This window comes from Pithys albifrons, chromosome 3 (genome assembly GCF_047495875.1).
Source record: "Pithys albifrons albifrons isolate INPA30051 chromosome 3, PitAlb_v1, whole genome shotgun sequence".
Taxonomy (NCBI): Eukaryota; Metazoa; Chordata; class Aves; order Passeriformes; family Thamnophilidae; genus Pithys; species Pithys albifrons.
In genome coordinates this window covers 62,940,872-62,965,659 of record NC_092460.1, presented here as the reverse complement: position 1 = coordinate 62,965,659, position 24,788 = coordinate 62,940,872, and the positions used below count along the sequence as shown (strand labels likewise).

The 24,788-nt window shown below is 41.6% G+C and overlaps 1 protein-coding gene across 1 annotated transcript; it reads right to left on the bottom strand.

The window, feature by feature from the left end:
- Window positions 1-1,476: 1,476 nt before the first annotated feature.
- On the bottom strand, window positions 1,477-21,293 carry E2F7 (E2F transcription factor 7). Its single transcript, XM_071552179.1, has 13 exons — window positions 21,255-21,293; window positions 21,028-21,108; window positions 17,646-17,921; window positions 15,780-15,948; window positions 13,476-13,757; window positions 12,688-12,846; window positions 11,515-11,652; window positions 10,524-10,676; window positions 9,789-9,873; window positions 8,677-9,196; window positions 7,519-7,789; window positions 5,906-6,324; window positions 1,477-4,630 (listed from the first exon to the last, which is right to left on the bottom strand). Exons 2-13 carry the CDS (start codon window positions 21,106-21,108, stop codon window positions 4,454-4,456), a joined length of 2,730 nt encoding a protein of 909 aa, XP_071408280.1. The 5' UTR covers window positions 21,255-21,293; the 3' UTR covers window positions 1,477-4,453.
- Between the last annotated feature and the right edge of the window lie 3,495 nt (window positions 21,294-24,788).

Genomic DNA, 24,788 nt, shown 5'->3' with positions numbered 1-24,788 from the left:
TGCATTTCTGGGAGCAATAAAGAATCTGGATGCTAATGCTTACTGCACACATGGATCTTCTCAAAGGATCACAGTCAGCACAGCTTAAATTTGCCTGTTGCGTATGAAGCCTTTCTTTTCCCTCCTTTACATTCAAAGTTACTAAATTTTAAATTATTAAGCAGGCTACAGAGCTTTGCTCGGGAACTCTGGTCTGGAAGGAGAAAGCATTGCCAGGCACCTCTCAGGAAACCCTTCTTGTTTACAAAGACACTGGGGAAAACCTGCTTCTCTGGACATGGTGTGAGGCTTTGCTTTGCCACCCATTGGAGGCTTCCCTTCTGCTTCTGGCTCTGACTGGATTTGCTGGCAGCATTCAACTCCTTCCAGTATCAGTGGGTTACGCTTATCTCTCAGGTGGCTCTGGGCTGCACAGCTCAGACTCTGAAGCATTAAGGCATTCATTCACAATGGCACTGCTTATGGATTTCCCTTTTTATAGAGAGAACTAAATCAGACAGAGTTTGATGTTCCTCTCTAATTACTTTTTACTTCAAAAGAGGGAGTTCTAAGTGCACCACTGAGGACAAGAACTGCTGGAAGCTACAGCCTTCCTCAAGGAAATGATAGCCATGGCCCTGTCAGTGAAGCTGGAGAGCAGGGTTAGGGCTTGTTAATGCTTCTCATACCCTATTATTAGACTTCTCACTTTTCTTCTATTAAAAGGGAAGGGCATGATTGCTGAAGTAAGAGGTCAAAAAAAGCCCCAAAACCATACTGAGTGAATTTGAGTTTTCCTTTCAGGAAAGAGTTGCGCCTCACAGGCCTTTTGCAGCTATTGTTAGTGGCACAGGACATCACAAGGATGGGTAAGGTGGCAATATTTGGTTTGTTGAAATCAATAGTGAACCTGCTATTGATTTTATTGGGACCAAACTCAGGTTTGGGTCAAGCTGTGTCTTAGGTGTCTGTGTGATTAGGAAAGGGAAGACGGTCTATGGCTGTGTTCTTCGCTTGTTCTTTACAAGCAGCTGGTGGTTATAAGGATGCACATGTCAGTTTCTTGGGTGTCTGTGGCCAGCGCTCAGGCAGGCATTGCTGCCATCCTGTGGAGAGCCAGACCAAAGGACAGCTGCAAGAGCCACGGCGTGTCTGGGGCAGGCCCCGCAGAGGTGGTGGGAGGCAGCCCGGTGGTGTGGAGATCACTTTGCATGGCTTTGGGCCAAGGCCACCAGGTGTTGCACTGGTGTGCTCCAGGACTTTAAGTGCCAGTTTACATTGCACTGGTCTTTGTGCCTGCAATAGCTGGAGTGGGAATCGTGCTCATGTTGCATAAAATAGCTGGATGCTCTAGCCACTGGGGTGAGCTGTTGTCCTCTGAGACTCACTCAGTGCTCAAATCCAACAGGGACTGCTGGACACACGGTGCCTGAGTATTTCTATTCAAGGGTGTCCTCCATAATGAAATCACAGTCTCAGTTTCAATTCCATTTTTTATCCTGTAAAAGTTTAATATTCTTCCAAAAGATAGTATAAAAAAATATTCAACCCAACAGTGTGATTGGAGTAAAGCTGTATGCAGACAGGCAAAAAGATAACTAGAGAGCAGGAAAAGCAGGACATCTAATCACTGAAGAACAGTTATAAACAATAAAACAGTTATAAGCAATAAAATTAATATCTATATTAAACTAGCAGTGCAAGAACAAACTGAAAGCAGCTTTACATTAAAAATACAGCTTTTTAAATACAGAAATAGCACCAATTTACAAAAGACAATCAGAAATGTAAACCTGGCAGATTCAAGTATAAGTCATATGCTCATCCTCCTCAACAACTGTCTTGGGACAGAAAGGGGTTTCACAAACCCTGCAGAACATCCTGGGTATGCACTTCGCCTCAGTGCAAATACAAATTCTGCTTTTCCAAAGCTACTTTGCTGATGAGTTGTTCTTAATTTATTTAACTTCTTAGCTTTCAGTGAAGGTAAAGATAGGAAAGGTAAACTCATTCATTCTCTCTTGAAAACCAACTCTTCCCCCTCACTGGTCTAGTTCAGCAGCTCAAGTAGCCTTGATCCCTTTGCTGCCCAACTGCTTCAGTGGTCCCACTCTATTTTAGTGAGAATTTTGCATTGACAAAACCAAGACAATATATCAACATCCTTCTTCTCCCAGTCCCAAAATCTGCTTTCCCAACCATGACCCATTGAAAAGGGAGTTGATCCTCATTGCTAGACCTGTGTATTTACGGAAACACAAAACGATAAGCAGAAACTGGAAACTGAAAATCCATTTTTCAGTCCCTGCATTTTCAAGTATAGTTAGGTTAGTTATGGCACACAATAACATTACTGAAAAAGCAAGGCAATTTTGGTGGTGATGCTTCAACTGGAGCAAAGAGTCAACATTAGCTCTAATGCTCCTCTCTGCTCCCAGCTGCCATTTCACTAAAAGGCTGCACCATACTAGAGAGAAAGAGAAAAGACAAGGTTTGGAGAATTGGCACCCACCATGTCACCTGGGACACTAGGATCTGCTTTCTGTCCCAACAGTAAGACATGCATGCTAGCAGAAGTGGAGGGGTAGGGTAGCACTTGCTAATTACACACTGCTTTTCAAAGAAAAATTAATCTATGTGGGTGTATAGGGAGAAATAATTCAGAAGGAAAAACTGTAAACTTTCATAACTGTAGTGTCATTAAGATATAAAAAAATTAGCAGTCTGAAGATGTCTCTTTACCTGCCCTGAAATTTCCTATAATTCTGCTATAGATTTTCTTTCAACATGGGCTAACCAAGCCCTCTTTAAAATGCTGTTATTGGTCTACTCTAAAAAAAGGCCACATTACTCAACCTCTCAGCTTCACTAAAATTCTTTCTTAAATTTCATTTTCATAAACATTTCATTATAAAAATAAATCCCCCTCATCAAATCCCCAAGCTTTTAAAGTCCTAGACTCCTTTGACCACCAAAATAGCACATTCAACAGCGTATCTACCCTCGGAAATCCAGTACCAGTACGAAAGAGAGAGCTGATAATGCTGGCCTTATGTTTGCTAAAAGTCCAGGACAACCTGATGTCAACAGCAACATTTTCTGTCTTTTAAAAAGGAAACTGCACATATTTAATTGCAGCTTGCTCCATGAATGAAAACATACCCAAGCATAAGAGCATTAACTCTTAAAATTATGTTCTATATTATTAATAGCACCATCCATTATTTGAGGACTCTGAATGTAGACTGTTAAGACTTTTCTTCCTTGTTACCTTCTCCAAAAGTATGAAGATTTTTTTTAATATTAATTTTAAAATTTCAGGCTCCTGCTCTTTTCAGCTTCTTTTTATGGTTTAGATAGAGAAGATCTCCCTTGTCTTCCCACTATGCTCAAATGCTCTATTAACTAGTTATAAAATTCCTGTAAGTGAAGAGTTAGGCACTTAAGTAGATACCCCTTAAGTAGACCTAAGTAAACAGCTAAGTAGGCACTTAGTAGACTCAGATTAGACTGAATCTAATAATGGGGTTAATGACCCATCAGTGTTCCTTGGTCCTAAAGTCTAGACTAGATATTTAAACAGGAGATGAAATCTTAGCACAGTCTTCTCAATGGCTTGTCACTCTCAAATTACTTTGTCAAACCTATTTAAGGAATCAGGTTTTGTATTCTTGACATCTAACTTGCATATTTTGCTTAGAGTAAAAGAAAAAAAACAACCCATGGACTAATAACAGTTCATTAACACAACTATAAAAATGTTAACATTCACAGTTATTTTGGTCTTAATATTTTTCAAATGTATACATTCAATCATATCGTGTTATTATTAGGTTTTTCTAACCACAAGTGCTGGGCACTGTACAACAACCAACTGACATTCAAGTAATCCTACCCTGAGAAAATCTGTTATTCTGAAGCTGCAAAAATCCTTTTTTTCACTAATCCCACTTCAACATACAAAATAAATAGCAAGAGACTGCACTGCAGAGGCAAAATTTGACAGATTGGAACCAAGGAAGCAGTTGCTCTCACAACTGCAGAACTTTATCATTTTCACCACAGATTTACTCAGGGTAAGTAGAGTACATGCAAATAAAATGCTTACCCCAGGTAAGTGCTAGCCATGAATAAAGAATCCCTGGGGACTCCAAAATCTCTTTGCATCTCCTCACGACAATAAAAAGAGTTTTTCAAATTAAAATCCCAAACAGAATTTGATGCCCACAAGGTTGTGTGAAACACAGAATCTGAATCCAAATCAGTACTGAAGGAACAATTCAGTAAAAGGATTTCAGTACCAAGGATGATTTGTGAAGAAGATGGTTAATAAACCAGTGGGTGAATGAATAGCGGGGCAGCATGCCAAAAGGGGTGACATTTTAATGTGCTCCTCTTGCCAGGTAGGAGCTTGTTCTCTTGTAATCAATACAGGGTCCTAAGACAATCTGCCTACCCTTTGCAAAGAGTGGAGTTAGTCAGCACTAGTACCAGAGATTTCCAGTCTCCTCTGCACAGAGCTCGCATTTCTGGTCTGGTTGCCTTCATTTTTCTTCCATGTCACAGGGTCTCCAAGACTTCCAGGAGTTTTGAAAAATGCCTCATGATGTGCAGGACGAATGCTCTTGGGAGTGAGGGGAGCTGATGAAGGCTATATGTGAAACAAAACCAAAGTGATTCAGCAGGGTTTACTCAAACCTTACATGCAAGCATGCAAACAGAGGACAGCTGGGAGACATTAATCCCTGTACCCTGTACTAAAGAGAACCACGTCACACATCCTTTCATAAGCTCCACATGAAAAGCTATGGCCTTTGCCCCTGCTTTTTCTTCTGGAACTGTATGCCAGTACATCACTGCTAGAAGATGAAAGCCTCTATCTCACTTCCAGCTTAAATGTTTTCATGATTAGTTCATATTCATTCGTTCTTATGCCAATCTTGTCCTTTAGCTTAAATGGCTTTCCCTTCCTTGATGTTTTACTCACTTTTGTTACTTGTTAGCATCAAGAGAAATCAAAAATTGGTCTTTTAAACCCTGACCACTTCTAAATGTCACTCTACTGTAACTTCTATGTTAGTATCTCTAATAAGATTGGCTGCCAACCAGTCTCTTACTACAGCCTCTTTCTAAAGCTTGAACAAGATAAACATAAAGCAACATTCATAAAGCTTCAAAATGTTCAACCTTTGTCACTGCATTAGACAATAGGAAAACAAATCACAGATTTAAGAATGTAACCTGAAATAGTGTCATAATGCCACTGCTATATAAAGAGCCAGGTAACATAGTGTAACATGATTGATTTATGTCACTCATTATATTTCAGATAAATGAGTCCTCCTTCATTTTTGAATTTCTCATTTTTAAAAAAAATCTTTAAAAAAAAGTATCAACAAAACTCACAAAAATAGTTGTTTTTCCTCAGTTCTAGTGCTGCTATTACATTTCCATTATGTAGTGAAGGGAGATCAGAAAGGGGCTGAGGTGGTACCCTGGACACTACTACCTGAAGAAGTGTTGCAGCCAACTGACTCCTGAATTCCAACAAACAATCCTCCTATCCTCTTAGTGTGTTTCTGTAGCCATTGCATAATGCACAATGATAATGTAAAATGGGGAAAAAGCGCTCGCTTAGATTTCTGGGGGGGTTTAAAATTCCTCTAAGGGTTTTAAAACTAACCACTTCACTGTTCAGGGCTAGATGAGCTATGCTGAGCTATGCTGAGCTATGTCTTCAATGCTGTCTCAAGCCCTGTGCCACTGCTACAGATAGACACACACAAATCAAGTGGAAGGCACCAGCTCCCAGCGTGCCAGCTCACCACTCTGACACAACAGCATCAGCCTGCAGCACAAGGTGTCTTGAGGCCCATGACCTAGCATGGTCCTCTCATCATCACTCTGTCACACCTTTCACCCTTACCTGCTGCAGCTTGAGAAGGGTCACTGGGTGCCCCACACACACAGGGGAGTCCAGTTTAACAGCACCACAAGATCTTGTAAGCACAGGACTCAGATGCAGAGCGGGATGAGCTGGTTGTGATGGATCCACAGAAGGGGTAGGTGAGACCTTCGGGGTGACCACTGCCGTAGTGCTTATGAAAACAGGTGTTGTTGATGCCAGGCTGGACATGCTGAAATTCATAGAGGCAGCAGCTGGGAAGGAGCCATCATGGGAAAGGGGACTGGTGAATGAGGGAGAACAGACGAGAGGGAAGGAAGCCAAGGCTGCTGATGGCACCATAACACAGGGTACACTTAGAGAAGGTAACTGGTTTGAAGGCAGGCTGATGGCACCAGGGGCTTGGTTTGCAGAAAACAGGAAATTAAAACTGCTTAATCCTAAACCAAAGAAAGAAAATAAAGCATTAATACAGTTGACAAATTATTGTAACTTCATCTAGAATAGGAAAAAGGTGTGACAATAAAGAAAAGTCTGCCTAGGAAGTAAACTATGACAAAAATAACAAAAAAAAAAGGAAGAAAACAGTCACAAACCGTAGATTCTTCTGTCCAGTTGCCTTTCCTCACCTTCCTCCATCTCCACACCTACTGATCACTGCACCTACATCCATTTACTTCAGTCATATTAAGTACCAACCGCACACCTTGCTGTTCTCTGCTTCTAACTTCAATTACAAGCAACATCCTGGCAAAACAAACTCTTCACTAATGGGAATCATATTGTCTGCTACATGAAAACATATACATTGCTTTTAGTGAGAAAAATACCCCAATCTAAACCAAACCCAACAAATGGGAGACACCCACAAAGATATACCATAATGGCATTAATTTTTCTGAGAACAGCTGAAACATTGTGTTGAAACAGAAGTTGCTCTGGCTTCCAGTTTGTCTGACCTTTCCAAACACCAGGATCAACATTTTCAAACTGAGCATCTCCATCCTAAGTAAAATCCCATAGACCCCACTCCATTTTGCAAGTGAATCAAAAAAGCAGTAGTCACAGCAATCTGCCACGTATCCTGTTCCAAAAAACCCAGTCTTCTGCTGCACACAAACACAGGCACAAACTATGGTGTACACAAAATCCTCATGCAGTATTTTCATCTGCTTCCTCTCTATCCCTATGGTGCCCTACAAGCAGGATTGGTTACGCTCCCAGTGCCTTGGTTTTCGGGGGGTTATTATGAGGATGCACGTACAGAGTTTGTGGGTGACTAAATTCATCCACTCAGGGGGATGCTGCTGCTCAATTTTGGTCACCTAACCACCAAAACTACACTTTTAACTCCTCTGAATGCCTTTTTGCCGCACACGATTCAAGCATGCAAAACTCATGTTATTCATCTCTGTTAAATGTTTGAGAACCTCCAAAAAATGCCTGTCTTTTCAGAGGAGCAACAGTTCACACAGAGTCAAGAGATTTCAGAGCCATTAAACTACTACAAAGAACTGCCATCAAGTTCTTTTCTCTGCCAAATACAGACTGTTTCACCTATTTGCAGGACTCTGTATTTGATCAGTGAACAGATACAAAGTTTGTGTGCTTCTAGATCTCATAGCAGTCCTTACCAGCAGGAGGCTGAACATAAAGATACTGTGGTTGGAAAGGTTGACTGGCATTTTCTTTAGGGATGTGCTCATTTCCTGGAGGAGGTTCATCAGGGTCTTTGTTCTGAGGTTGTTTTTCTTGCTCCTGACAATCTAAAGGCTTAGTAGAGTCCTTGCTTCCAGCCTCTGGAGCAGTGGGACTTTCCCGGTCAAGATGGTAAGTTTCTAGATGTACAGCAGAGCGACAGCCACTTCCTGGGGTAGATTCTGTCCTGGGTGATTCAAAAGGCTTCTAGGCAAAAAGAAAAATGGAAATAAATGAAGGGTCCAAAATAACAGTGTGATGCCTCTCATGCACCTTCTTTGGCTACAGAGTAAAACATGTATCTATGCAAAGGAGCAGCACAAACCTGATAAGCAAATCACCAAGTTAGAAACTTTGATTGAGGGTTTGAAAAGCCGTATAAGTGATGCCTGATTCCTGTGCCCTTTGCTGTAGTGAACTTTGAGTACTTGGAAATACTAGATAAGAAATACCTGATCTCTGGGATTTTTTTATTGCTAAGGAAAAAACACTTGTTTCAAATAGTTTATATTGAATATTCAAATGACTTATATGATACAGCCTTGAGCCTAATCCCTGCTTTCAGTAGTTAAGGGAACCCTGAGGTAGCTACACATCACCTTCACCATCATCTTTCTCTCAGCAGCCTGCTGTGGGTAACACTGGGCTTGAGAGAGAGAGACTCAGGCTGTAGAGAAGGGGGAAAGTACGAATCATATTTGCTATACCTCAGCAGAGTAAGCAATGCTGCTGCTGTCTGGGAAAGCCCAAGGTAACAAGGGAAGATGAGGAGTAATAGTTATTTTGTTTTCTTCCCCTCTGACATGTTGTTTTGTTCAAGACAATGATAAGGACACTGATTCCAAAGAGTAGCTGAGCATCACAATGCTAGGCAAAGCAGTAACAGTCTATTCTCCCCTGGTAATGTGAAAACATCTCTCAGTTAATGCCAGTACTTCCTGACACAGCCCCTTTACAACTATTAACATGTGGGAGGCAGCATTTGTATCTCTAACAAGAATGGTGTAGTGAATTTTCATTTCTGAAGACACTGTCTTAACCAAAAGTCTTTCCTTACCGTCAGGAAGCCTAAGTGATAATGAAATCCACTTTACCTTGGGTACTACAAGTGAGAGAGGCAGATCAGTTTGCTCCATATTCTGCTTTTTAGCCACTGGCTCTTCATCATCTACAGGTGGAGAGGGCAATGTGCACTTGTGGGAGCTGCGTTTTTGGCAGAGAGCAGGAGGTACAGCAGCCTGAGCTTCGGCACTCCAGTTTCCCTTGTCTCCTGCAGTGGGCTGGGTCTCACTCAAGTTATTTTCCTGAAGACCTCCACATAACATAAAAAGGGATGAAGATGGGAAGCACAAGAAGGGTTGGCTGGGGACCAGGGCAGGTTTGCCATCTTCTGTTTTGGAGGCTGCTTGTGTGGAAGGATGTGGAACCTGGCTGTTGATGCCAGCTGGTAGTGAGAAGCTTGGCACCTCTGCCTGAACCACAGGGAAAGCTGCCTGAGGCAAAGGGTTAACACAAAAATCAGAGTCCCCAGGAAGTGGAAGAAGGGAGAATGGTGAGGTTACGCTTGAGTTCCTTGCTGAATTTAGTATTGTTTCTGTGCCACAAGCGTTATTCCTAAAAAAAACAGTAATGAAAAGAAGAAAAACATTTAGTCCTATTTTATCCTTAGAAGCAAATAGATACATTTTGGATGCAAATGTGGAAAAATTCCTGCCCCCCAAACCACCATTTTTACACAGCTTACAAGGAAGAAAATTTTTTATTTTTTCTAATTACACAGAAGCAGACGTCTCAAGGTTTTGGAGGAACAGTAATGTTTTTGCTGCACTTGACTAGAGTCAATCATTCACAAATGAATTCAAGTTGGGATAGGTGTAGAGAAGACAGATGAGAGGCAGAGAGGCTCTTCCATAGAATAATGATTTGCTCAGCCTATGTAAACAACAGGCCAAAGGGCACAGGGATGACCTATATAAACACGAATGATACAGAGAAATACAGAAGTGAAATGACAACAGTGGCACAAGTACAGGTGGGTGTATAAAATGACCACAAAAAAGAAAGCCATGCTGACACCTATCTGTATTAAAATCATAATAACAAGACTTCTGGCAATTTTTTATTCAGTCTCAGCAATGGAATCTATCCTTAAGCTAAACATGACAAACATGAAGATGAAACTGAACAGGAGTTAAGAGTAACCTACCTAGTATCTTCCTCTATTTTCTGCCTGCAGACAGCTGCTAGATTTACCATTTTGGAACAATGTTCATCTGAATTCACAATATTGGCTGAAAGAACAAAGATGAATTCAATTAATCACAGGTAGGTTTACCAAGCATATTTTGATGCTGGCCATACAAAATAATTGCTATAATTTTTCAGTCCTGAGACATTTTTATAACATCCACTAATCACCTAGTGCCAGAATGTGCAAGTCACTCAGAACTTTGAGTCCCACTGCAGGGGTGCTCAACATCACCATTTCCTGTAAGAGGGGACTGTGAAAAGCCCTGTAATTGCTTTAGCCTTTTAAAAAACTTTACATTAGGTTGTTACAATTGTAAACTTCACTATATTAGGAACCATAAAATGAAGCAAGCGTTTTGTGGCTAAAGAGTCTTTCTTTATCTATGCCAAATTTTAAAAGAAACTGTAATACAGTTGCAGTTAGTAGAGAACAGAAACGTTTACCAGAAAACACACACCGCAGATTCAAGACAGTAAGGCCCAGATTCACCTCATCTAACTTTAGGTACTTGACTGAAGGGTCTAAAACACAAATCTCATCATCACATGCACAGTAGAAATATAGGCACCTCCCAAGAGTAATTCACATATTTAATTACACTGATTAACCCAGCTAAGTTCCTTAAATTGCTGGGCTGTCATTTGCACAGATCCAGTGAGATACAAAAGAACATGTTTCATTAGTAGTTACCTTGCCTCTCGTGACGTGGGCTGTTGGGTTCAGAACTGACTTTTCTTCTGGTCCCTTCACAAGGCTGTGCACCATTAAATGAAGCATGACGTGTAAACCTTTGCTTTCCAGTGGCACAGATCTGATACCGGGCACAGGCTTCTCTCTGTGTTTCTGGCAGAGGATCAGATGTTTGGCTATGCCCTGTCAGCTCATTTATACGGACATAATTTTGTACAACAGTCCTTGAGGCAACACTGCTCATCATTTAGACTTCTATTTTACCCAACTTGGTCTTAAGGGAAGAGGAATCCTCCCATACTATTTCAAACCCCACAACATTGAAACAGATTTAAGAGCTCAGGAAGCATCACAAGCTTCCCTCCTATTCATCCCATAGCAGGGAGAACACTCTCATGTGTGTAGCTGGAGTAGAAAAGGTACTAAGACAGCATTAACATTATCCTTCATTTTTACTTGGTCCTGACACTGATCTGACCCAAATATCAAAGCCTAAGGGCTTCTCTTTGCTTTGGCTTCCAGACAAGAATCATCAGCTTACAGAGATGATCTGTCCCACTGCCTCATTCTTTTGCAGACAAAACTTTTATACAAGGGGACACGTACAAGAAACAGCCTTGGTCTACCTTGGTAAATCCCCTTATAATGAAAATAATTCACTGCACAATTACTATGGAATTACAGAGATTTGCAACCCAGAAAAGCTGTAGACCCAAATTTGAAGATGTTGGTGTTATCTGGCATTGCTCTGCAATTCATAGTTATACATGCAGTTATCTAAGTCAGTAGACACAGTATACCTCAATAACCCTCCACAGTTCCAGCTCTTGAGCACAGTCTAACAAGGGCAATTGTTGAACTGGCAGAAGTAAATAATCACAGGATACACAGTGAATGCTGAACCATTCTTTACACATAGAAAGCAACCTTTTACCACTTGGGAAGGGACTGTCAAAACAAAAAGAAAATAAATGCAAGCTACACAAGTTACCGGTCTTTCCAGAGAATTCCACAGGCCCAATCCACTTGAAGGCTGGTTTGCGTCCTCGTTCCTCTGTGACGTGAACTTTCTTGATCAAGTCTAGGCTGGTGAGAACGTTGGCAATATCATACAGTCTTCGTACCTTTGCTAACAACCAAAAGCAGAGACTTAAGACAATTGGGTTTACAATGCCAACAGGAAATATGTGGTAATTTCATTCCAAAACATCAACACTGTTCACAGATGAGGTGGCTAAAATCAAATTGGGATGGACTTAGGCCACCTTCTACGAAGCCTGCCATGCCAGCTGCTACATGATAGTCACTGCTGCTTTGTATCTTAGCTTCTCAGGTTTAAGTTCATCTACCTCATTTTGATGGAAATAGGTTAGGGAACAATTAAGTCAACTTGCCCAGAAAAGGCAGCTACCTCCATGTGGGCTAAACACAAGCTGGGGGAAAGGGGCACAAGAGTGCACAGCTCATCACAAAGGACACATATTTATAGGTTTTAAAACTGTAATACACTCAGAAAAATCTCTGTGATTCTAGTAAGTAATATCTTTGATCTGACTATGATACCCATATGTTGTCCAGCTATACTCCTCAGTCCTCCTGATACTGGGGGTAGAATTTTAAGACTGAAGTCCAAGTACTTTATTTTAAAAGTCCTTTAAAGGTTTAAAATAAAAGTATTAATCTCAGAAAAAATATTTTCTAATGTTGACTTTTTCCATGTTGTCCAAGGGACCCAAGTACTAATCCCTACTAACTTAAAAGCCAGCTGCCATCCAGTTGTGAAAGATTTAGGTAAAAAGAAGTTTAATGTTTCTACAGAGAAAATTATTTCTCTTAAATTAAACATCATGTTTCTGTTCAATATGTTCTGAAACATGCAGAGCAATACAGGAAACAGGGTTTAAGTATGAAAGAAAAATTCAACTGAAAAAGAAATTTTTTTCTTCATTCTTAAGCTAAAACTTGGGAGACAATTGTCAAAGTGACTCTTTCCCATGCCAACTCTGTTTTCACAAACTGACATTTGCAATTAAAAAAATCCAAACTGTATTTCAGCAAAAGATTCATGACCCACTCTTGCTGTTACCTGCTGATGTCAATCCAAACATGCCACTGTTTTCTTTACTCACTTACTGATTGATTCGCCTCTCATTAGCCAGCTTACTTTTAAATTTGCTGTGATCCACTGTATCCTGGGTTTCTTCTATCAGTATCTTTGCTGCGATGTCCAGAGTGACTATCTTGGTCTTGGAGACAAGGAACAGCATGACAAACTTTTGGCTCATAATCCGCAATGACTTGTCCTTTCTGCTGTTTGCAGATGCTGTGTTACAAATAATACCCAAGCCTCTTAGCATATATCATCCATCACAGCCAGAAAACTAGTAAGTAGGTTTCTCACACGCAAAGGAAGTAAAGTATTTCCTTGTCAGGAAGAAGAAATCTTTTGAAAGGCAGCAAATAACTGAGTAATGCAGACAGAAGTGTCTCTTCAAAAGGCAATAAAAATTGTAAAAATAGCTTTTAGAAAGTCAGATTCCAAAGCTGATGCTATGCTATGTTACACAGTTTTGTGCCACTATAATTTTGTGATTCCAGTGGACTTTGTAGCTTAAATGCCATGTGTTACATGGGCAGCATGAAACACTGGACACGTGAAGATGGCACCTTCTGTCGGGACAAAGCATTTACTGTCAGGTACAGGTGGGAAAAGAACTAGAGTGTCTGGCAGAAGTTCCTGCCAGTCTGTAGCAAAAAGGGAAAAATCTGTCTTGAGACCTATGTTAGGGACAGAATAGAAGGAAGAATTCTGCCCCTTGCATGGTGAATTCAGCACTTTTTTTTTAAGGATAATTTTTTATTTTAATTAAAAGCAAAACAAGGGAAAAAGTCACATAGTAAACTGGAGAAAGAGTCTTGTGTCTGTGTATCATCACTCATTAGTTATCTTACCAGAGCTGCAATCTGGTTCTGAAAAGTCCAGTAATGGTCTGTCTTGAGACTCTGGAACAGTTTCCCTTTTCCGTTCTCCAAATTTGTAATCCGAGTCCTGCTCCTTGTGCTGGAAGGTCATTAGCTCTCCATACTGCAGCTCTCCTGCTTCCTGAAGCTTTTTCAGAGTTTGGCTGAGGTTGTGCCGGCCATGCCAACAGTACTGGTTCTTGGCAACACGGCTAACCAAGTGCAGTGACTCCAGGACATTCACTATATCGTAAATTCGTCTACGCTCAACTCCTGTTTTAAGTGGGGGAAGGGTAAAAAAAGACAGAGATGCTTATCTAGATTTAATGTGCTGCTCAGCAGAAGCGAACAGAGAACAGACTGTTCTCTAATACTGAGTGTCCACAACATTTTTCACTGTTCACCTGGACACGTTCCATGAGATCCATCCATATTTGCACAATTAAGACCTGATTTATGTGTGGCCATCCTCTCTGTATGCTGGTCTTTGTCAATTTTCTTAAATTCCAGCCCAGCCATGGCTTCATCTTACAGCAACTACGTTGTGTTTAGAACTAAGTGCAGTCTGCCCAGGGCCACTCACTCAGACCTATCCAGACTGCCTCCAGGTTTTCAAAGCACTTTGGCCCTTCCTGACAGAAATCTTCATAGCTCAGACACACACCTATGCACAAGCCTGTGTGTAACAGAGGACAGAAAAGGGTCTGGGCCTGGCACTGTCACGATACAGAAATAAAAGCCCCTCATACAGGAACCAGTGGGAATGTGGTCCTCCACTTGTGTTTCCAAGGGCAAAATTGCTTTTACTTGCTAAGAAGGTACCAAGCAAAGGAACATTACAATCTTCACAAAGTACAAAGCAGTGTAGGATGAGACCCACCACTTCCAAATGCAGTAGAAATGAGTCTTTGGTGCTGACTGGGTCTACGCCTAGGGGAAATGTATGAAATATGTCCAGCTTGAGTTCACTCTGCTCACTGCCCCAAGTACTCATGTCCAGTGCTGTTTGAAGCACGGCTGTTACACATAACACAGTGTACCATATGCTAGTGGCATCATCTGCACCAGAAATCCCCTAACACTTAACATTAGCTGAGCAGAACAAGTGCTAGTTAGGGAGAAAGATTTTGAAAGCCTTCCCTGGGGAAAGTAAGGTCTTGATGCGTTTGTTTACCCATCTGAAGAATATGGGTAATACTTACCAGCCTCAAACGGGTATTAGGTGAAACAATTAATGAGTATTTCTAAGTGTATGAAGATCTTGGATTGAAACATACTCCGGAAAAACAAGAGTGATACACATATCCCGGAGTGTGCTGGGCACAGGCAGTGTAGCCCCCTTTGTGGCCTTTCAATAGGTCTTCAGTGAACAAAGCAATCTACATTTGTAGCAAAGGTTGTATCACAGCTATCATTTGTTACATAGAGAACTGCAACATCAACCCTGAGTAGTTTTGTTGGCACTGAAGCAACTTGATACAAGGAAGCAAGGAAGGGAAAACCAAAGGGAAAAGGACAAACAGCCCCACTTCTGGAAGGCAAAATTCCCAACAGTAAGTTTTAAAAGAAACATTCTATTATTTAGGAAAGCAAGGTAACATCCCTCCCAAAATGACATAAAGGACTATTCATGTTGAGCTGTACAAGGCTGGAGCACAAGTATCTCATGCAAGCACATGCAGGGGTAACTACAAAATCTAAAGGAATAATGAATTTAAAAAGTAATTTATTTAACTATTTACCTAATCTGAATTCTATCCTATTTCCACTTCCCATCACCAGGGCAAATAAATGAGTATTTCAAGGCTTTTCTTAACAGAGTCACAGAGAATATGATTTAAACCTAAGATAACCTTTACAAACTATGAAATCTCAGAAGATACAGTCAGTCATGTTGCAGAAGTCAGGCAGTAGACCCAACTAATCTCCTGCACCTAGTTGTTTGCAATCATTTCCCCAAATTTGATAAAACTTGTTTGTAAGTCCTCCTCCAGAGGTTTTGCAACTCTTGACTCCTTCAGTGTTCAACAAATTGAATATTTAAGAAAGTAACAGAGTTGGTAAAGAGCAAGAGGCAGGATCTGTCTAGTGAAAAGTACTGTCAGAAAGTAGATTTCAAAGCGGTAGCACTAACAAGCAAGCAAAGACATTCAGGAATTTTAGGCATTTCCAAGTCTTGATTAGTATGAGCATCCAGACGATGGGAAAGGCAGTCTATTAGAAGACGGTCTTTGGAAGGCCCATCTGTTGGGTTACCCCAAGTGATCAGTTACCCCATTTTGCAGGTATACGTACCAAGAATTGAAGCCACTTCATCCAAAGAAATAGTAGTTTTCTCTGTTGACAACGGATAATTTGGATAGCGAGCCAGAAACTTTTGGCACAAGAGTCCTAAGCTTTTCTGTTTTCTGCTGGGCCTCCGTTTTTCAAATTCCTCAACCGTGCTGTCGTCTACTATATCATACTGTTAAAAAATAATTGTTAACCCTTTAGTGCAGAGCTTTAAAAGCAAGACATAATCAAGTGAGGCATATTTCAGATGTTAGCAATATTTAAGCTCAGATTTTCTAATAAGGAAAAAAATCATGGGCTCCATGCAAGCACAGAGCACTTGGGTGACAGGCTTGCAAGCTCTTTTTAATTCATCACACTGAGTGTCTACAAAAAAACTCTTATCTGCACTATCATGAAATAATGGTCACACACAAGGAAAAAAACAGTAAGGCAAACAACCAAGACTCTCAGATGTTAAGATCCTACTTGGAAAGAGTATTTCTTTTTGAGAGAAGGAGTAATATTCCCTCAAACACTTATGGATCTAATAAACAAGAAGGTGGAGAAGCCAGAAAAGAGTTCCTGCAAAACCTCTTTCAAAAGATTTTGCTGCCCTTCATAATGACACTATTATTTTAAGAAACTGGCAATTGGGGAAGGGCTGGGGGCACAATTCTAAGACACAATAAAAGGTGCTACCCAGTCTTTGAACCTTAAACTCAGGCAAGCTGTTAGGTTAAGGAATTCTGTAGGATGGCTGAACATGGTCTTTCATTTTTTGCAGCAGAAATAAAATAAAACCCAACAAAACTGTGATGCCAAGAATGTATGAAGAGGTATGTTTATTTATTACAAAATAAGGATGGAGGATTTTTCTGCAGTGGTAACATTGGGAGTTTCTTCTGTGTCAAAAAAAGGAAAATAAGTTTTGCACTCTGGGAATGAAAAGCTGAGGGTGGTGGCCACGTTTCCTTGCTTATGGGTTCTCAAACTGTCCTTTGCTAGATGTGACTGAGTGACCTTGTGGCAGGCTGTTGCTGACAGAATTCTTTGAGTTTTATATGGTAAGGAAATGGCAGTATTACAGTAACACTTCACTTCTTTTGTAAGTTACCTTTCTCAGTGAAGAAGATTAAATGTAAGTTTTATTACCTAGAAAATATTTGAACTCTTTATAGGAGCCACCCCAAAAATGTTGAGTGACCTTAGCAGGCTTGGAGTGGTAATGAACTAATCTTCAACATCAGCTATTTTTTAGTTACGGAATGCTATGCCAGGAATAATCCTTAGATAAGTGTTTGTTTCATTAGACCATGTAAGCTGCAGAATTCTTTAGACTAAAGTAGTCACTGTTCTTGCTGTAAAACCTACACTTTCTAGTGTGATCTGTTCCTATCAAGTGATGCTTCTCAGTAGGAGGACCCCGAAACTATTTTCCTGTCACTGAAATCACCAGGGAAGGATATTATACAAGAAATAATCCAGAAGAGGGAAAGTGGTGGTTGGAATAAAAAAACATATGAAGGAAGAAAACTGTAGAGATGCTTACTGCAACCTGACATCATTCTCTCCAGGGACTGACTTCTTAAAGCGAGGACAGGGATCAACCCCTGCATTGCCCAAGTCTTGGCAAGTAAAAATCTTCGTAACACTTGACCCTGCTTTCTGACCACTGTTTTGGGGGTTGGGGGAGAAAGGTTTCAGCTGACCACTCTGCAGGACTGTTGCAGATGAGGTATAAGATTTGAAGTGTGCTCTTCCATGTTTGAATTTATTTTTGAAAATTATGCCTGTTTAAAAGTGTCTGCCAGTTGGAAGAAAACGGAAGAGCAACTCAAGGAAAGTCTGAGTCCTAACAACATATGGTAATTGTGTTCTGAGTCTCACCTGTAATGAATCAGGAGTGTCATTCTGTTCACTGTTTTCTATGGGTCTGAAGAGCTCTTTCTTCTTCTCTCTGTCCCTCATGTCAGGGCTAGCAGCACTAACAAGCATCTTCAGGTTAGCAGTAGGGGTCCAGGGATCAGCCTGAGGTTTGTCAATTATCTTAACAGGTGTAATTGGATTTCTTTCTGGTGTGCAGCCTTTTTGCTTCGATAAATCAATTGGTTCATTCTTAATGGGAGTCTTTGGGGCCATCCTGGATCGATCAAATATGTTTTCCTATTAAAAACAAAGTTCTTTAGATACAACAGGAAAGACAACATTCCAACAATCAATTTTATGGTTCTTATGAAGGTAATTGAAGTGACTCATGCCTTCATACTGATAGATATATTTAGCACAGTTCTTCTGCTTTTGTTAGACGTGGTAAAATATTTTACATGCTGCTGTACTGGAGGAAGTGTATATGAGATACTGTCTTGAAATACAGAACCTGAGGTCAACAGCCTAACTTGTGGCCTGTGAGGCTTTTAAACTCTGACTGTTATTACACGACAGCATTGCCCACAAACGTAAATCACCAAATGGCAGCAAAACTGAAATAATGCACTGGTCCACATTACACCTAGCAAGAAAACACACTGCTCTGTTTGAAAGGTCCCTAGATAAAAGCCATGATAGGAATGCAGCTCAAACTGCCACAAAATGTCAAACTAAAGTGGATGTAACTTCATGTGCAAGTGAGGCAAGTTTTGCATCTGCACTAGCTGCTGCTCAAAGCAACAAGGAACATCTCCACAACTGTTCCTTGACTACAGCTAAGAGATGTTGGAAGAAAAAGTCTAATTCATCAGCTGATCTTTATCATTTTCTGAATGAAGCTCAACTCCTTCCAGTCCCCAGCTGCAAACAAATTTTTTCCATATTTCATCTTTAGATCCAATTTTACCCCTTTCTCCTATTGCAAAAATTATCACTACAGATCAACTCATTTCAAAGGACTAACTGAAGGAAGCATCAGTAGTGTCCTTCAGCTGACATACGTTTTTCGAGCAACAAGAGACACTACTTCACTCTAGCCAGTTAGTGCAAATAGCTCATAAAGACTAAAGAAATGAAGTAGACAGGATGCCATATTGGCTTTCTTTGAAGGATATCAAAAACTGTGATCCAAGTATCTTAAGCCTGGTACAGAGCAGGACTTCCAGAAATACCCCTGCAGAAAGTCATACTGTTCCTTCTTGCTCAGGGAGATCAATGTTCTGTTCTTAGATAACCCAGATACCAATTAATTCTCCTTAATACACTATAAACAGGACATTGTGTTTTTTGGAATTCTAGCTAATGTGGTCCAGTGGTTTCTAGATTTAGTATGCACTTTGAGTGAAGTCAGACAGAAAGCAAACTGAACAGATTATCAGGAACCTAGAAGAGCTTATAACTTGCTGTAATTGGCAGTGACCTTTGAAATCACAGAAAACTATTAAACTAAAATTCAGGTTTGAAGTTATTAACTCTTCAGTCTAATTGTGGCTTTTTGGTCTCTAACTGAGCAAGTCTTCCTGTTTAGATTAAGATTATCCCTTCATTTTTTTCAAAAGGAGTTTTAAAAATCTGACATAATAACTTTGAGGCTGGACATTATGCATTTTATTTTGTGCTGCAAGAAATCCAACTCAGAAATGGAATAAAAGCCTGAAAGAAAATATTGAGTTACACTCGTTTGCTGTAAGAACTTGCTTTATTTGAAGTTATTTATCTGTTTCCTATCTTAAATAGATACTTAAAAAACAGGTATGGACTAGTTAGAAAGCAGAAAGAAGTTTCAGTAACAACTGAAACTGATTTGTATTAGGAGCAGTTTTGTAGCATGCAAACTGGAAACAAATTTGGCACATCAAAAGCACTGTTCTCTGAGTAGTGATGAAGAGCACTTCTGCATACATTCACCTATGAACTACTCAAAAGGATGTAATAAATACATCTCTTTTTACAATTAACAGTCAGCCAGTTGTAACTTACTACACTGTGATAATTAGAGGTCAGTTTAGAGGCCATGGTACTTCTGAGAATATATGTTCACATAGTGCTGGCACTCAATATATTCTTGCAATTTCTCACTTGGCAGTGAATCAACACTTAAGTAATGGAGAAGGTCTACCTTCCCCTCAAGTTCCTGTTCACTGTGGCTGGTGGTGATGGAACTGCAGTGAGGGCAACTGAAGCAACCTGCTCTTTCAGCACCTCAAATTTTCATGTTTCTGCAAATATCAAAATGAAAAAAGTAGTGGCTCATGAGAAACATCTACTCCCTTTCAGATCTTTGTTTCCTACTACCGTAATGACCTACTAAGGTAAGAAACATTTTTACCCTGTCTCCCTTCATTTTAGTAGCTGCAATACTACTTCAGCTATCTGTATTGCACAAAACTGCAAGGGCAGTTGGTGGAAGCATGAGATTGACCTTGATCCAAGCAGAGGTAGCTTACAACTACAAAAGGACTGGAAAGGCTGGCTTAATGAACTTAGTACGTAAGCAAGAATTGAAAGAAATTTGAGGTAATAGGAGTAGAATCCGACCAGAACTATGTGATCTTTGAAGGACTCAGACTGAGCATGGACCACAGGTCATGAACTGGGTCTAGTTCAGAAGACATTACTGAGCAAGGTTATGCCCAGTACTAAATATCCTGTCGCCTGGCTGAGATGGGAGTAGGGGAACAACGAGCTCGATTCTTGCTGAGTGGCCCCAGCTTAGCTTCCTGACCTGGGAGCACAGTTTTATGGATACAGACCAGAAGGCAAGCAGAGTGGACACGTGCATCAGCACACACAAACTGCTGCTAAGTAACAGGACTATACAATTCCCATCTCAGCTTAGGCCTGGTGGTTCTTACCTTTGGAATGGCGAGTCCTACAAGAGTCCACTCCATCTTTCACATGGTAGCCGTGGGGATGCTTGCAATCACTTAGTGAGTTTTACTTATGTGAAAATTAAAAACTATTTCCCTGACAGTAGTGCCAGAGTGCAATCACTTAACTTACTGACAAGGGTGGCATGACTCGGGGTTCTTTCACTGGATTGTCCCTTTATCATAAGGGTAGCGTTGGACACCCCAGTGCTCCAAGGTAAGATATTGCTGTACAGACCAACATTGCAGAGCAGAGCAGGTCCCATGGGCAGCACCCCAAACGCTGCCCACAGGAGCGAGAGGAGCCCGAACCAGGGCCCGGGACGCGGCCCGGCACTCGCCCACCGGTCCCGCCGCCCACCCTCCTTCCCTCCCTCGCTCCCTCCTCGCCGCGCTGCGCCCGGGCCGCCGTGCAGGGAACCCGCGGCGCCGGGACCGACCGGACCGTGCCCCGCGCCCGCCCGCTCGCTCACCTTCTGGGCCGCTTCAGCGCGGCCCCGCCGCCCCGGCCGGGCGCTCGCCAGGTCCCGCAGCGACAGGACGCTCACCTCCATCTGCAAAGCGAGAACGCGTTTTTAGCCCGGCCCTTATGAGGAGCGGGTGCCGTGCCCGGCGGGACGCGAGGGGAGCGCGGCGGGTCGAGGCTGCGCCCCGGGGCGGGAGGGGCGGGATGGGGGCACAGGCGGCTCCGCGCCCTCACCTCGCCCGGGGCCGGGGCGCGCGGGGGGCGCGCGGCTGTGCCGCTCCCGCCAGGCGCCCTCAGACATCGCTTTACAATCCGGCCAATCAGACGCGGCCGCCGGGGAGCCCCGGCCGCTCCGCCAGCCAATCAGAGCGCGCGCGGGCGGGCGGCGCGCAGCGGCGGGCGCGCGGGACGGGGCTCCCGCCCGCGCGGGGCCGTTTCGCTCCTTTTCTTGGCGCTCCCCGCCCTCCCCGCGCGCGCCCGCCCCGTCCCGCGCCCTTCCCGCCGCCACCGCCCGCTCCAGGCGGGAAAGGGCCGGCTGTCCCCGCGCCGGGAGCTGGGCTGCCCCTTGCTCCGCGCCTCTGCATCCCTCCGTAAATCTGAAAGAGGGGACGAAGGGCTGATCCGGCGGGAAGCGGGTGCCGCCTCGGCCGCAGAAAGAGCCGCCGGGATGTCCGCGTTGGGGCAGCCCCGCAGCCCGGGCCGTGGGGCGTGCGGCACAGCAGCCCTGGGCGACCCGAACAGGGTGTGACACTCCACCGACATCCCCTAAAACGAGTCTGCTGCCGGGAAGGTAACGCGAGCAGGCGCCATGGGGAGCAGTCTGGACACAAGAGACTTTTCGCTTTCCCCTGAGTCACTCTACTCTGTAGTTTTCCCTCCCTTGGTACCTTACGGAGTACCACGATAAGGGAAAAACTGGGAGAAAGCCTGGTTCAAAGTTAACACATCAAATCCCGGCAGTCTGTGGAGCTGCGCAGTGATGAGCTTTTCGTTGTACTTGTTTTGACTGTGGAAACACTGTTAAAAAAGTGATAGAAGATTGTCAAAATCATAGCTTTCTGCTATGCAGAACTATTTCAGACTTGAAAGTGATTGCTCTAAGCTTGAGACCCTTTCTAGGGAAGTTTTCTTTGTACAGTGTAATTAATTTTGCTGTTTAAGGTGAGTTTGTACTTTTTTGTTGTTATGATAATTGCAGACATGCAGTTGCATTATTCCTGTCTTGGTTTGTTGTGGGTTTCCTTCTCAAGTAGCTCATGAGTTAGTAATGAGTTGTCACGGTAGAAAAAATCCAGCGCACAATTCTGATTATCAAAATATTCATTTGGTAGTTTTTGAGGAACCAAGAAAGATTCTTTTCAATAGGGATGTACAAAACAGATAGGTATTAAATCTCTATAATTTATTCACTTTTAGAGTACTCTGATTTCTTTTCAGCAAGTTCCAATACACCACAATTTACTGAAGAGAGTGAAATAAAAATTCTAAAAGAACCTCTTTTTATATATATATAAAACCCTGTACAAAAGAGCCCTTCAGGCTTTTTAAGCCCTAGTCTTCTTATTGTCTAGAGAAACATTAATTCCATAAGTGCAAAGTATGTCTCTTAGTAGGTATTTGCAAATATATACAAAGAAACATTCCTAAGGAGTAAACTATTACTGCTGCTGTCCCTCACAGGAACTCTGAAAACAGTCTCATGAGAATTGTAGGAGATGCAGAGTCATGGAAAATCTGAACAAGAGTCTGGCATTGCAGACTGACATGCCTAGGCATGAACTCTAGACCAAGGTAAAGAAGTTGAGAAAAGAGTTTAGCAGCTGAGAAACTGCTTGTGTCCTGCAGCCCCGGTGATAGGAAATTGCCATCTGGCCCCTTTAGTCATCTACTTAAAGTGACATAGAAAAATATGTTCTCAGACCCTTATCTTAGGTCTGTCACAGGCAATTGCATATCTATTGCCAATTAATAACACCTCTGATAATGTATTACATGGCATGAAGGTCTAACTGCATTTGCAGCTCTAGCACAGAGACTTCCTGGTTAAGAGTCTAATGGTGGTTAGGCCTTAATATTTGAGTCACTTGCTGAAATATTATGGCCTGTGCATGTAGAATGTCATTTGATCATTACAATTATTGCTTCTGGCCTTAGAAATCTGGTCATTTATAAGCTGTTAATCGGAATATCTGTAGACAGGCATGAGACCCATGAGGCTCAAGTCCAAATACCTGTCAATACGAGCTACACACTATGTAGCCGATGGGGCACATTCTATTTGAGATGTTATTGACTGGAATAGATCTGGGGCCTTAACTGACACTCAAGACTTGTGACTTTTCTTACTCTAGGCTATTGATGCCCCTGGATATAAATTGCTACAAGTCTTCAAGGGAGAACTAATTTGAATCATGTTTGACACCTTCGTTTGATTTTGCTGTCATTTTACACACTTGGTATTCCAGGCAGCAGAACCACATACTGCTCAGAGGACACTGGCTGAAATTATGTAACAGCTGTTCTAGAAAAGCCATGATCTGTTGAAGATGAGACAAGTGAATCAGATCTCTGATGGGCTGGAAGTCCAGCCTGCTTGCTAAGTGAAATTCATCTCCAGAAGGTGTTGTGGAGCTCAGCATGCAGATGAGAAGCAGCAAAGCAGAGTTGGAGGGAGAGAGGCGTCACTTCTGTGCTTAAGTGGGGTGCTGGAGCCCACTTTGGCACTGGATACTGTAAGGGGTATGAGTCACACATATAGACTAAGGTGGGAGAAGTGAGATATGGCACCATATGGGCAGCTATGGGAGCTGCAGCAGTTGTGAAGGACACTGGGTGATGGTTTAGTCTGAGGCAATTATGTGTATTTAGACTGGAGGAACCCCTTTTACTGGAGATATTGACAGTCATTTGGATTCTTCTGTACAGTAATTCTTCTATAATATGGAAGCAAGAATGTTCAGAATTAATATATTAATATGAAGCTGTTACAAAATGTGATGGACATATATAACATAAAAAATATACTTATTTTAATATATTTTAAATATAAACATATTTGTTAAGCAGTGCTAATCTATTCCATAAGATGAATACACAGTATTGTAATATTTGTGAGTTAATCAGAACAAAACTATGACACTACAATTCCTTTTCTGTTTGTAGAAGCTGAAGAAGGTAGCTGATTATCAGATAAGATTAATTGTTGCAGCCCTACACACATACATCATAAAATGCTCCAAAATGATTTATTTATTTATGTACATATATATGTATGTATGTATGTATGTATGTATGTATGTATGTCTACTACAATTCGGAGGAATAAATTAACAAATTGACTACTAAGTTTAAACACAAGTGCCTGTTCTTGAAGGATTTTGTTATATAATATTTTTACAGGACAAAAAAGCACTATCTGATTATTTATGATTTTAAACGAATGGCACATGGACTAATACATACATTCTATTTAACATAAATATTATTAAGAATTAAACATTCCCATTAATCTCCTTCCATTTGTTTCTAGACTTGAAAATACAATATTTCATGCAAGTCAGCGACAAAGGTGCCAATTCTTTGTGGTAGAAAGACAATAACTTTGGCAGAGGAGTTGGATAAAAACAAATATCAATGTGTTCAACAGTACTTTTCATCTTGGAATGGGAAGTAGTTTTTAAGACCTTTAAACCTGTATGACTTCTTATAATGCAAAAAATTATATGCCAAACCCCCAGTATTTCCTCTCTTTTCTCTTCCCAGCTACTT